The sequence below is a fragment of the Octopus bimaculoides genome, chromosome 4 (genome assembly GCF_001194135.2).
Source record: "Octopus bimaculoides isolate UCB-OBI-ISO-001 chromosome 4, ASM119413v2, whole genome shotgun sequence".
Taxonomy (NCBI): domain Eukaryota; kingdom Metazoa; phylum Mollusca; class Cephalopoda; order Octopoda; family Octopodidae; genus Octopus; species Octopus bimaculoides.
In genome coordinates this window covers 57,421,595-57,435,610 of record NC_068984.1, presented here as the reverse complement: position 1 = coordinate 57,435,610, position 14,016 = coordinate 57,421,595, and the positions used below count along the sequence as shown (strand labels likewise).

The following is a 14,016-nucleotide window of genomic DNA, read 5'->3' as shown; positions in this document are numbered from 1 at the left end:
CTGCCACCTGTGCCAGAAGTCCCTATCCTTCCACCCCCACCACCTGTACTGGAAGTCCCTATCCTCTGACATCTTTTGGTTGTCTCCCATGAACACTTATGGCTTAACGCCATCCCCACTCTACTTAGGGTTTATCGCCTATGTAAGGTAGTGATCATGTAGTGCATAAAAATGATGGTGTAGTGATGCAGATTGAAGGCTGTTGTTTGTATATGAATTCTGCCAAATGTGAGTTTTCTTTTCAGGTACATAACGCTGCTGTCCCCCATCCAAGGGTCTCGCAGGCCCACACCTCCCACACCCTCAGGGTTGGCACACTGAAAGGTAGGTCTGGTGAGATTGTTGAGATGCTTAAACGGAGACGTGTAGATTTGTGTTGTATCCAAGAAGTAAGATGGAGAGGAGGTTCCTCTAGGTTCCTCACAGGCAAAGAGCATAGGTACAAGATTTTATGGGCAGGGAACACTGACAAGGTCGGGGGTGTGGGCATACTTCTTGTGGAGAAATGGGTTGATAAGGTAATCGAGAGTCTGTGAGAGAATACTTAAGATTAGATAAGTGTTACATCATGGGTTAGCAACCATTATCTCAGCCTATGCCCCTCAGCCAGGGCAACCTGATGGACAGAAAGACCGATTTTACAACACCCTCTTGCTGACTACCTCATTGACAAATGAGAGGGACCTTCTCTTTGTGGCTGGTGACTTCAATGGACATGTTGGACAACATGCAGGGGGCTTCCATGGAGGCTATAGTTTTGGTTTCCACACTGAGGAGGGAACCAGGCTGCTGGAGTTCTGTGATGCAAATGATATTATGGTTTGCAATACTAACTCAGGAAACCTGCCAGTCACCTAGTCACCTACAGATCTGGTAGACACACTAACCAAATTGACTCTATCCTTGCCAGGAAAAGGGAAAGATGGCTGCTTATAAATGCCAAAACCTTCCCAGGTGAAGAATGTACCCCACAATATAGACTAGTAGTTAGCGACTTCAGGATCAGGGCTAAATGGATGCCCAGAAGACGACCAGCATGGAGGGGAAGGGTCTGGAAGCTTAAAGATCCTACGAATGGACAGAGATTTTGAGATGTATTACTCGAAGCTTTTGACGAAATAGAGGGGGAGATAGCATTAAATGATGTGGAAGACAACTGGAGGGTTCTTATTTCTTTACTGCCCACAAGGGGCTACACACAGAGGGCACAAACAAGGACAGACAAACGGATTAAGTCGATTATATCGACCCCAGTGCATAACTGGTACTTATTTAATCGACCCCGAAAGGATGAATGGCAAAGTCGACCTCGGTGGAATTTGAACTCAGAACGTGGCAGCAGATGAAATACCGCTAAGCATTTCACCCGGTGTGCTAACGTTTCTGCCAGCTCACCACCTTCTGGAGGTTTCTACGAGACAACTTACCGAGGGCCACTGACCAGATCTGTGGATGGTGCAAAGTCCCCTCTCAACCCAAGGTAATGTGGTGGTGGAACAATGTTGTTGACAGAGCCATCAGGGAAAAGAAACAGGCTTGGAAGGACTGGATGAACTGTGGTAGCAGGGAATTGTATTAGACTGCCAGAAGGGAAGCTAGGAGACAGGTTTATTTAGCCAGAGGGGAAGCAGATAAGAAAAAAGTTGCCAATGTTCTGCACCGTGACAACCAAAGACTTGAGGTATTTTGTGTTGCAAGACAGTATGTGAGAGAGAAACATGATGTAGGAAATAAATGTGTCTGCATGGACAATGGTTTGCTTGCACTAAACGAGGCTGCAAAGAGTGAGGTTTGGAGATGCCACTATGAAAGGTTGCTAAATAAAGAGAATGAATGGGAGAAAGAGAGTCTGCTGAATGCCGACCCAACAGAGGGACCAGCTATCTGAATTGACAGTACCTTGGTAAATAAAGCAATTAAGGGTATGAAGACAGGGAAAGACCCTGGCCCTTCAGGAATCACTGCAGAGATGCTCAAAATATCTGGTGGTGTTGGCTATAGCCTAGTCACCCGTATAGTCAACCAGATGATACATGAAGGAGTCATGCCCAATGACTGGTGTAGCAGCACCATAGTCAACTGCTACAAAGGTAAAGGTGATGCTTTAGATACAAATAATTACAGAGGTATCAAGTTGTTGAATCAGGTAGTGAAGGTCACGGAGAGGGTCATAGCCCAACTAATTAGCGAGAGAGTCAGTTTAGATGAGATGCAGTTTGGGTTCATGCCAGAGAAAAGCACCACTGATGTTATATTTCTGTTAAGACAGCTGCAGGAGAAATACCTAGCCAAAGATAAACCTCGCACCTGGCTTTCATTGACATGGAGAAAGCCTTTGACAGGGTCCCCCGATCCCTTATCTGGTGGTCAATGAGAAAACTAAGGATAGATGAATGGTTAGTGAGAGCTCTGCAAGCCATGTACAGGGATGCTGTCAGTAAGGTGAGGGTTGGCAACAAGTACAGTGAAGAATTCCGGGTAGGGTCCACCAAGGATCAGTCCTCAGCCCCCTCTTATTCATCATAGTCCTCTAGGCAATAACAGAGGAATTCAAGACAGGATGAGTATCAATATCATTAAAGTTAACAGTGCTAACTACTCATATCAGCTTCCCTCAATAAGAATATTGCTGAATTACTTCTATCATAATCCATTATATTCATTTCACACATTCCTAATTTTGTAATTACCTGAAGGATGGATTCGGCGTCGTTTGTGTATTTTGTTTAAGTTTTCTGGCATACTGTGTGATCGTCCAAGAATTTTCTTTTGTTTCGTCAAAGCACTGCGATCGGCAATCCTTGATTTTATAGGGTGAGGGGTTGACATCTGGAATGAATAAGAAGAACAAAAATAGATAAGGACATTATACTGAAAAATGCTTACAATTGTAACAAATAAATAAAGGAATGAATGAAGAAAAGAGTTCGTTCTACAAATTAATTTCATAATTAAGAGAAATGAACAGATTTCTCCTTCAAGTAGTCCTTTCTTTATAATAAATATACCAAAGGTACACTTGGTATATGCAAATTTCATTACCACTAGAATGATTTGAACTCAGAACCTTAAAGCAACATAATAGCAAAGTATAACATCTAGTCTACATCTTATTACATGTGATACTTGATGATAGGCTGAGGCTACTTTATGAACTGGGTGTTAAAATGAATTCGCGCATGTATGTGTAAAATCTGTTCCTCTTATATGTTACACTCATCATCTCACCTAAAATAATTTCTCTCTCTCTCTCCTATTCTCCTTTTAGTTATGGGGTTACGATTACATAAATATGTCAAAAAGAATTAGTTCTAGTATATTTGGACACACAAACACCATTAAAGATATTTAAGGACATTTTCATCTTGTGTTTGCTAATTAAGTTATTCGTTCTAACATGTCTGTGCTATACTTCCTGACAAAAGTACACTTAAACTGAAAATAAGTCTTTTATAAATTAAAATAAAAACAGTTTTTAGAAAATCTAAAATCCATAGAAATGTGCATGAAAAATGCATATAGAAATATTACAAAAGCAAAAACAGCATTGTACTTCCAAGAGAATGCAGAAAGTACATATATGCATGATAGATAGCTTATTTTAAATAAAGTAAGAGATAAACCATTCTGCAATGTCAAGGTTGAGAATCCGTCACGTTGACACAAATCAATTATTTTTGTTATTGCACTCTTAAAGATATTGCTTTATCATGCTGTTAAAGAAGAAACTAATTCCTCATTTGCAAAGACTACCTAACAAATTTTTGGTGGGAAAAAATGTACTAATTAAAAAGCAAATTTTACTAAAGTACTAAGTTTTAATATCTGGTGTTTTCTCTATTTGGAAATTAAATAAATGAAACTAAATTATTCATTTTAATATGTTTGTGTGCTGTAACATGATATATCTTTGGTTTGAGTTAATAGACAATTCCATTGACTAACATCAGAATATAATCCCAAGTCAACCACACCACTACCAACACCTCCACAAAATTCAAGAACAGTGTTGTATGTTTAGGGTTTACTTCAATGCATGATTTATCATAAAATAGCTAATGACTGAACCTTCATATGTTGTAAGAAAACTGACAATAGCTGCTAATTGCAACAGCAAAGGGTCCTAAAAAAAAATCAATAGACTGACATAACTCAGCAGCATAACTAGACAAATTCTAACAACATAGCTAAATACCAAAGCTTCAGAACAGAAAGGCGAGACAATTTTCACAGTGAAAAATCTTTTGACAAAGCAAAATGTAATAGAACTAACATCTATTTGAAAGAGACTATTTGCATTAAAATTCATGTCACGAAAGGAAAGCTTCATATTTAAAGAAGAAAAAAATAATCTACTCTTCCTTTTCTTACTCAAAATAAGCAGATGAATTGATTCTAAAAAGATTTAAACTGAATTTCTCCCAAACAGAAAACATGAAATAACTGTTGAGTAACTAAAATGAAGCTAATCTAATAAGTTTTAAGACAAGATATTTATGAGCTCAGCTTGTTCCTTTTTGGGTGGAGTCAAAATAAAAACTTGATTCTTAATTTAACTAAGATTATAAAACAGTTAAATGCAAAAAGAATGATAATAACAATAAGAGAAAACCTGTTTTACAAATTAAGGGATTATAAAATTAGTAAACAGACATAAATTATAGATAAGAAGAAAAAGAGAAGAATCTCAAACTTTTTTCTTATCTCTGGATTGTCCTTTGTCTAAACAATGATACAGGAAAAATATAAAACTGTGAGCAAGCCAAATAATTTGTTATCTCTCTGTTTTATTATATATATATATATGTGTATATATATATATATATATATATATATATATATATATATATATATATATATATATACATACTGTGAGAAAATAGGAAATACATATTTTAGAAAACCTGTCTATAACTGGAATAGAAACTTGAGGAGTAAAAATAGAATTCACAAAAGAGCCAACTAAATTACAAAATGGATAACTTGGAAAAAGGAATGTCTAGAATAATAGGTGAAATAAACATCAGAGATGCTTTGCTCCATGTAGAAACTGTAGGAGCTATTCAGAAGTTTTGCAAGCTCCTCTAAATCCATTGCAATGCAGGAAACTCTTTTGTATCATCAGCAGGTATCTCAAAGTCATAAGCATTTTGCCCCTTAGCCTGTACACTTCACCTGAGTGAGGCAGCAAAGACTAGACCAGTCTTCACAAAACAGAAGGGATCCACTTGCAGTCTCTTATCAACCACAGCCATCTTGAGTTAGTTTCAGCTGCTGTGCCTATTCCCTCAATAATTTTCTCCAAATGTCTAAGTTCTAGACCTATCTTCTGCAGGAACTAACATACTGATCTAGATGGTAAGCTGTAGTAGCCTACTTCAATGGAGAATGAGGCCATATGCCAGCCCTTGACAAAAGACTTGTCAACTAAATGTTGATATTCTGATTTCTTTACCTAGTGGGAAATATAGTCTGTCCTCCCAGGGCATTGTGAGTTTGATCACGATGATTGCTTTTGTATTCCTGGGGAGTAGGAACATGTCTGGTGCAAGTGAGGTTACCACTATCTTCTCTGGAAAGGCAAGTTTGCCCCTCATGTTTACTTGCATCTCCTAGTCTGAAACTGAATACAAAATAGACATTGCTCTCACCTTGGGAGCTTTGTCAACTTTCTTTAGGAATTTGATACCCTTTGGTAGTGGTGGTTGGTGCTTATTAGCCTTTACCCTTTGCAGATCAATCCACTTGGTTATTTCTGCAATTGTATCAGCCTTCTCCCAGTGCCTTAGGGCATCCAGTCAAAGTGTGATTCGGGATGCAAAGAGTTGTTCTGCACTGCTTGCAGGGTGGGTCATTTTCTTTACCCCCATATTCATAAAATAGCAAACTAAAATACAAAATGGACAACTTGGTAAAAGGGATGTCTAGAAATGATAAACTGGATTGTCATATCTGACAGCATCCCAAATATTTAAGTCTTCTTGAAGAGTATGCACCAGAAATCTTTAAAGTATTATGCAAATAAATGTACAAGGAAAGGAACAAGTTATAACAGAACTGATTAATGAACTTGCCCATGTTTTGACTTTGCAATGTCACAATGAAATACACAACTTTTATTATCATATTTAATCTTTGGAATACGTAATAAACCTCAGTATTTTTCTGAGCAGAATGAGTTGGGACCAGTGTTATGTACACATATGAAAAAAAGCATGATTGAAGGATTGAAACCAGATCACTCACTAGTTTTCAGTAATCTTATTTATACAAATACAATGCTTATGATTGGAAATAAATTTAATCAACTGATATAATTCCAGTATATTACAGTTATTTCTCTACTTATGAAAATGACTTGATATTTTTATTTGGCGTCATATTGAATTATCTACTGAAAAGTCTTCAGTGGCTTTCTTGGTGGTGTTGTTTGTCTCAGATCAGCTTTGATTGAACAGTCTGATGACCAAAGATATTCTAGCCATCCCCATTCAGTTTTTTCTCAGAACAGTAAGATGAGACAATGGAAGTTTGTCTGCTATTTCTAGCAAGCCAAATGACAACTTAGGAGATTCCTCTCGAGGTTTTGTCGTATTTTGGAACAGTACACTCAGTTCTGCATGTCTCAATTTACTTAAGTGTACCACACAATATATACTAAAGCATCCAAGTATGTCGAGAAAAACTGGTGTCCCAACAAGATTCAAGTTAAGCACCTGCTCTTAAAAAATATTCTAGGAGACATTTTCATTTTTGATCAATCACTATGAAGTCCTTATTTTTTTGTTTTGATTATTTGATTCAATCTCGCCTCAATCTTAAGCCCGTTCAAAGAAACAACTGGATATTCTTCCTTTCTGGCAATATTGTTGCTATTTGCTTGTATATCTTCTAAATTCCTGCTGCAAATCAGACAGTATTTTGCTTTATATAGCTTCTGTATTACCATTTTCACTGTTAAAGAAATGTGTATTCCTTTCAATTTCATTATTATATTTTAAAGTTAAAAACCTGTTTTTAAATTCAAAGCTTTTACTTTCAGGATGATCAATGTAAACACCAGTAAAATATTAAGACTAGTTCTATTGGCTATCTGTGTGTGTGTGTGTGTGTGTGTTTGAGAGAGAGAGATATGTGTGCATGATTTAACCCTTTAGCATTGAAACTGGCCATATCCAGCCAAAGTATTCTACTTGTTTTACGTTGATGTGAGAGGTGACATCTGGCCTCTCACATCAACCCTACAATATCATTGTAAAAATTAAGTTACTTCATCAAAATCTCAACACTATAAGCTAATTCAAAATAATATGCATAAATAAGCATTACTTTTAACAAAATAATGTGAATGCTAAAGTGTTAGATATCCATATTTGTACAAAATGCTTAAAATGCTTATAAAGAATGAATACAAATGAGGTTTTGTGGTAATTAATCAGGCAATTCAATACATCTTGTTTTATGTTCCATTAAAGAAGGTAATTTCTTGGAAGACACAGAGGCTAGTTGATGCTTCAGTCTTGAAATAAGAAGGTCCTTAGATGAGCATGCTTGAAGTGACATGCTTTGAGAAAACATAAAGAGCCAGCATTATACAGAAGAACTCTGTGGAAACTATAACAGATTCCAAAAACTCAGTACATGGAACGTACTGTAGCCACGTGTAAAGAATACCAAATCTACTACAAACTATAAGTCTAAATTGCAATCCAATATTGATAAACTCCATATCCCAATTTGGTCATTGAGGAACGGCTGAAAACTCCATACTTTTATTGTGTATGTAGTGCAAATGATCCTGATGTTAGACCATTCTCACCATGCTAGTGCTGCCACAGCATACAATGCTGAGTATTTCTCCCCTGAAGTACCTTTCAGATTGGAGTTGAAAATTTTAATCTATTCTCTAATTAAATGCAAGTCTAATGCATATATAAAGTTTCTAGTAGATTTGGTATTCTTTACACGTGGCTACATGCAGCACAAAGAATTAAGTGTCCTGTTCCGAGTCAAAAGACTAATTTCAACTTGACCAATAAATGGGAAGCCGAGTGTGGATCATAGTAGAATCAGTAGAGCATCAGTGCTTTGTTACAGTTCTCAATGTTCTGAATTCAATACACCATACCAGTCAAATACTGAAGTGGTTATAATTGACTACAGCTACCTTTCAAAACTGAGACCTTCTGCTCAGGTTAGAAAATATATTTCATATTTTGCCTCTATCATAATTCACAAGTCAGGCATTCTATTTCATAAGCTTAGAGTGCACTTGGCCTCCCTCTTAACAACTAAAGCACTAAATCTCTAAATAATTGTTTTCTATATAAGAAAAATTCCTTGAAATGAATCTAAGGGTTACCTTCATGCAATCTGTTACCAAATAGTCTCTGTGCTATAACATCTCCTTGAGAACAAAGACTATTTAGCAATACATTCTTTGCATACTCATCATATCACCTTCTCTCAAAACATAGAAATAAATGTAGAGACAACTGCCTGGCTTTTGTTAATTAGTAGTATTTCTCAATGAGTGATTAACCCTCTTAATAGTCCACAAAATGATTCTGTTGGCAGCTAAATGAACAATTGCAAATTCAACAGTGCTCCCTACAACTTTTTAAATCATAGAAATTTATAATGATTAAATTTGTTTCCATAATTCTCTCTCACTCTCTCTCAAGCACACAAGAGATAACATGATGTTATAATTTAAATGGTCTCTTCTAATTGCATTAAGACAAAATTAATTAAGAACTCTTTTGAGTTTCATTTATTATTGGGAATTATTTTAAACACTTAAGTAGAAAGATAATTATGAGGCCACTAAAATTCTAACAATGGTAGATTTTCAGAGTCATTTTTGCCTATCAAATCCAATACCCACTGATATTTAGTACCAGTTCCTCCTAAATATATGAAAATACACTTGCTTTTCATATGATTTTGCAGAATTATATTTTGGTATTCATATAAAACACAAATTACTAAGCAGATGTCTTGCAAGGAAATATCAATGCCTTTACGAATTAGAACTGTTAACATGGTATCATTATAGAAAGTACTGCATTTTTTAGTTCCCCAAGCATTTTCAGTATTTTCAGAAATCCCTTAATTCTCCCTACATTATTGATTTATGTTCTGAAGCAAAAAATGACATTAACATAAAAGAATGTGTGAAGAGAGTGCCTCAATTCTTCTGCTCCTTTAACTCTTATCACTTCACTTAAAGGAATAAAAAATGGAGAAGGTGAAGTATGACAAACTGGAAATATATAGAAAATCAATTACTTGGAAAATTTATCAATATTTTGTTTAGTTTCCAATAATTTACATCCAGTTCAACACGATCCCTTTCTTTAAGACATCCTCTCAGAAAGACATGCTTTCTTCACATTGTCATCACTGGCATACTTCTATTACAGGTAGGTCACCCTCCCTCTACCACTGAACATTAACTAGCAACTACAGATATGTGAGAAGAATGGCTGCAGATACGATCAGTTGATTACTTCAATATTCCGTGCATCTAACTGATACCATCATGATAATAACGATGATAGAGGAGACAAAAAGGGAAAAAGATTTCTATGCTTGCTCATAACAGATGTAAATATGATGGGAGAGATGAATGCAAGGAAAGTATTAAGGAATATCCATGCACTATGTACACCAACTAACAAACTGGAAATAAGTGGAATAAGGGAAGTAAAGATCAAATGATGGAAGAAAAGAACAAAAAGAAATTGGAATGTAACAATAAAGAGGGAAAAAGGGTTTCAGCTATCAGTATTGCTACAATTTTCAAAGAAGAATTAGGTCAACAAGAATAGGTAATTCCTCAATCAAGTGCTGTGTTAAATGGACCATTACTGCTGCTAATCTTCATCAGCTGACAGAATGACATCTCCAACCACACATGTATATAAATACATAAATGTGGGAGGTTGATTTTCAAAAAATAAAATACACTTCTGTATGAAATTTGTTTTAAATAATTAAGGTTTTCTACAACAATTGTAGAACTTAGTATTTTATTAATGTTTCATGGTGGCTAAATCAGAAAAGTAGGAATTCTCAAAATTATGATAATTTTCATTTGAAAAATTGCTATTTCAGTTGCTAGTTAATAACTAAGCATCTAAATTTACACAATTTACAAATGATTATTAAAGGGCATTAGAAAAAAAGAAAACTGGTTAAAACAGAAAAAAAGGAAACAGTACATATTGAAAATGCATATATGTATGTCTGCATGGGTAAAAATGACCCAAAATTGTTTATTTCTTTATTGTTAATGTAGTATGTTAGAAATGGTTAATCACTAAACTAGATGTCTTATAGTTAACCATTCACATTCTCAATTTAACCTTTCCTCAGTTGACTGTCTTTGAGCAAAAAGTCATGTGTAGGAGTCAATTCAATCTACTATAGAGTCTCCCTTATAAAATGATGCTTAGAGTCAATGAAAAAAATCAATATAGAAAATGTGAGCTGGAAACTGCAAGCTACAGGCTTGTCCTCTATTCAAATGAATCCAATTTGAAGTCCCCACTTTTGGAGAATTGAAAAAAAAAAAAAGCCAGTCCCAAGGATGCTGAACTTCATTCTCTCTATATATCTGAGTTTAGAATATGTTGAACATAAATAGATGCCAAGCAAACTAATTTTAGAATCACAAACATCGTTTAAGCAACCACTTGTTGGGACTATTTATTCATATATTGATCTCACACATGCATAAATATTGTTTTATTCAGTACTACTAATGTGTCATTAGATAGTGCTGCTTTATCCGGTTTGAAAAAAAAATTCATTTCAAAAGGGATTTCAACAATAAATTAGGGGTTGCTGCTGACTCAGCATAGCTTTAAACCTTACAGCTGATCAAGAAAGCAAAAACACTTCTACAACAGAACTTAAGAAATGGTAGTAAATTCTGATATAAAATCATGTGGTATAAGTGTCTACATGTGTGTGAGTGCAATTGTGTGCATGTCTGGCTATGCAGGAACGTGTCACTGCGTGCACACACACATGTGCATATGTTTCTTTTCTCTTGATAGCAGCAGAGACAGTAGTTCAATTTACAGCAGCATGAGATGTTTAGATGTTGACAGAAATATTTTCGTATAGCTTCATTTATTCTTGTTATAATTCCAAAGATATATCAGTTAAATCTTCCTTTCTATGGATACTGAAGGAAAACAAATGATAATATGGCCAAATATTATTTTGGGACAGCTTAATGAACCATGTAATAAGTCTTTGTCTCCAAACTACCATCACAACTCATCTATTCATATTAAACTTCATATGTTTCAAGACATCTACTCACAGTTTATAAGATGGTCATCTATTCTCTTTGTAAAATAAGTTATTGAAACAAGACAGTCAACTATTTAGCCAAATAATGATCCAACTGTCCATTTACCCATAATAGTTATCAAAAAATAGGTGCTAAAGTTATATAAGTATACATGTTTTATAAATTATCTACATTTTATTAATTGGAAATAAACTTGTGCTGCTCTGAGAGTCAATTTATAAGGAACTCTTCTTACTTAGTGGTGTGTGAGTGTGTGTATATCATCATCATGTGTATAGACACAGCCAACATATCTTGTAACATTTTGTTCTTAAATGAATATAACATAATTTTTAATATGTATTTTTAAAATAAATTTAATGCAAACATTACTTCAAACTAAAAACAAAAAAAAAAGATTCTGGATTTCTTGGAACTTGAATTAAAAAAAAAAATTCTGAAACAATGTATGTACAAGAATTACAAACTAGTCCCACTAATGCTTTCTTTCGCTTTTGTATAAGTAATCAAATAATAAAGTAACTGAATAGCAGTAATACAACTTAAAAAAAAATTATGAAAGTAACTTCAGATTCAAAGTATATTTCCAACTGTATAAAGATCTATCTCTCACCCCACCACCTACATTACACACGTACACAAAAGTATATTCTAATTGATCCTTTGATATAATAGAAAAATTAAAATCCCCTAAGATTAACTCAAATTATAACAAAATTAGTCTCTCTCTCAAATATATATATATATATATATATATATGTTAGACACACAACGCATATACAACATATACGATTTAATATTAAGAATGAGTAAACATCTATTGTATATAAACCAACCCAATACACATTTCCTCCTTGGTGTTTCTTTAACAATAGAAACTTCACAGACAGTGGGAGGGGTGAGTGAAGAAATGGTAGTTGTAATACAGTTAAAGAAAATTCGCCGGTTTTTCCTCAATGCTGTGAGAAGTCTAAGTAAAGATCTAGTAGGTAACTGACTAACAGGCAAACAATAAAACTGAACTGGGTGGGAACTTAACCGAAGGGTCTGAGAAAAGAAAAAATTAAAAAAACTGGGAGATATTTAAGAAAACACTCATCACAAAAACAAAGAACTCCAATAATTACCAAAGTTGTTAAGAAACCAAATCAAAAATGAAGAAAATTATCGTTTCAGATCTGTCATTCTTTCACGACATGCTGGTTCTGTCGAAATTGATAACAGCGATTTCTGTTAGATTTTCCACAGGAAGTCATGGAGAGACTATTGAATTACAAAACTGGAACTTGTAGTAGTAGCAGCAACAGCTACAACCGAAGTAGTGAATGCCATGACAACAAGGGTGATAATTTTCTACAGCTGAATATTCCAAGCATGCTAACAGACTATAGTTGTCTTATTCCACATCTCTCCGTTCACATCTACATTATTTTTATTTCAAACATTTGCAAAATAGCCAATCCGACACACACACACACACACAAGAAATCTAGTTTAAACGTTGCGCATATGTGTGTTCACGCTTGAATGAGTATCTATTTTTGTATCAAAACACATACTATATATAGGAAAATATAGTTTTAATGGAAATAAAGAAAAAAAAATACAGTAGAGTTTAACAAATGAGGTCAGTCTCGATATATTTAAAGACGAGTTTTAAAAAATCTATATCTTTGTTATTATCAACAGTAGTAATATCGAATTTAACACCCAGGAACCAGTACAAGAAACTTTTTTTCCCCATCAAGACGAATTAAGAAGGAATCGAAGAAGCCACAACCAAGTCGTCTACCATCAGTTAAGAAAAGATCCCTTTCGTCAAATAACTGTGACAGGTGTTCTGTAGGGCTGCAGGTGACTAAATGTCAATATGACATCTACTTGAAAATGTCGCTTGGTAATTCCTGAATTGAAGCTACTAGCTCTAAATTTCTTTATTCCTAAATTGAAGCTACTAGCTCTATAGTAACTGAACAGCAGCTTTAATTTAAGGGAACTGGCCCCAAAACCGAGAATGTGTCTCAACTTACTTTTCAAGAATGTTTATGGCTAATTTTATTTTGTTATTCTCCCACTCTCGTCTCCGCATTTCTTTAAAGAATGAGCGATAATTAATTGTTTGGCAACTATAGATTTTGTTTTAGAGATTTCGTTGAGAGAAAATAAGATTGTAATTTGCAAGCAATGGAAAATTTTACTCTACACAAGGACAATCTTTAATGTAGTATCGGAAAGTATTATAATATATTAATTTAACTCAATATCAATATTTGAATACAAAAAAAAAGTTTTATTCAGTTAAAATTAGAATGGTTTAAGAATAGATCGGTTTAAGACGTCAAAATAAAAGAAAAATATAGCAAATTCAAAATAAAAGATTCCAAAATTAGTTTATATATATATATTTTTGTTCCCGGGTGAAGATCTTTATATTAACCAATATTTCTGTATAAAGAAAAAAAAATTGACCATCAAATGAAATCAGTTCTAAGAAACAATTATTACCAAAAAAATTCTGTTCTTTGAAATCTTTAAGCCTTTATTAAATTTTCATTTTGAAAGCAATTATTACCTAAGCGACCCTCAGAATAAAAATGTAAATGAAAACAATAATTAGGCAAATGTCTGGAATATTTTCAGGGTGTATTCTTAAAGAATAGCCTACTATATAATAATCAATAATGTAG

General features: G+C 34.3%; 1 protein-coding gene across 6 annotated transcripts in view; it reads right to left on the bottom strand.

Moving 5' to 3' along the window:
• The window catches only part of LOC106874706 (uncharacterized), a 780,999-nt gene that overhangs the window by 77,919 nt on the left and 689,064 nt on the right, over positions 1 to 14,016 (bottom strand). For all 6 annotated transcript variants that reach the window (XR_008263925.1, XM_052967086.1, XM_052967087.1 and 3 more), the window contains one exon: positions 2,691 to 2,829. Coding sequence is in view for 5 of the 6 variants with exons in the window: in XM_052967086.1 (XP_052823046.1) it covers positions 2,691 to 2,829 (139 nt within the window). In the remaining variant the exon portion in view is untranslated. The remainder of the gene's footprint in view (positions 1 to 2,690; positions 2,830 to 14,016) is intronic.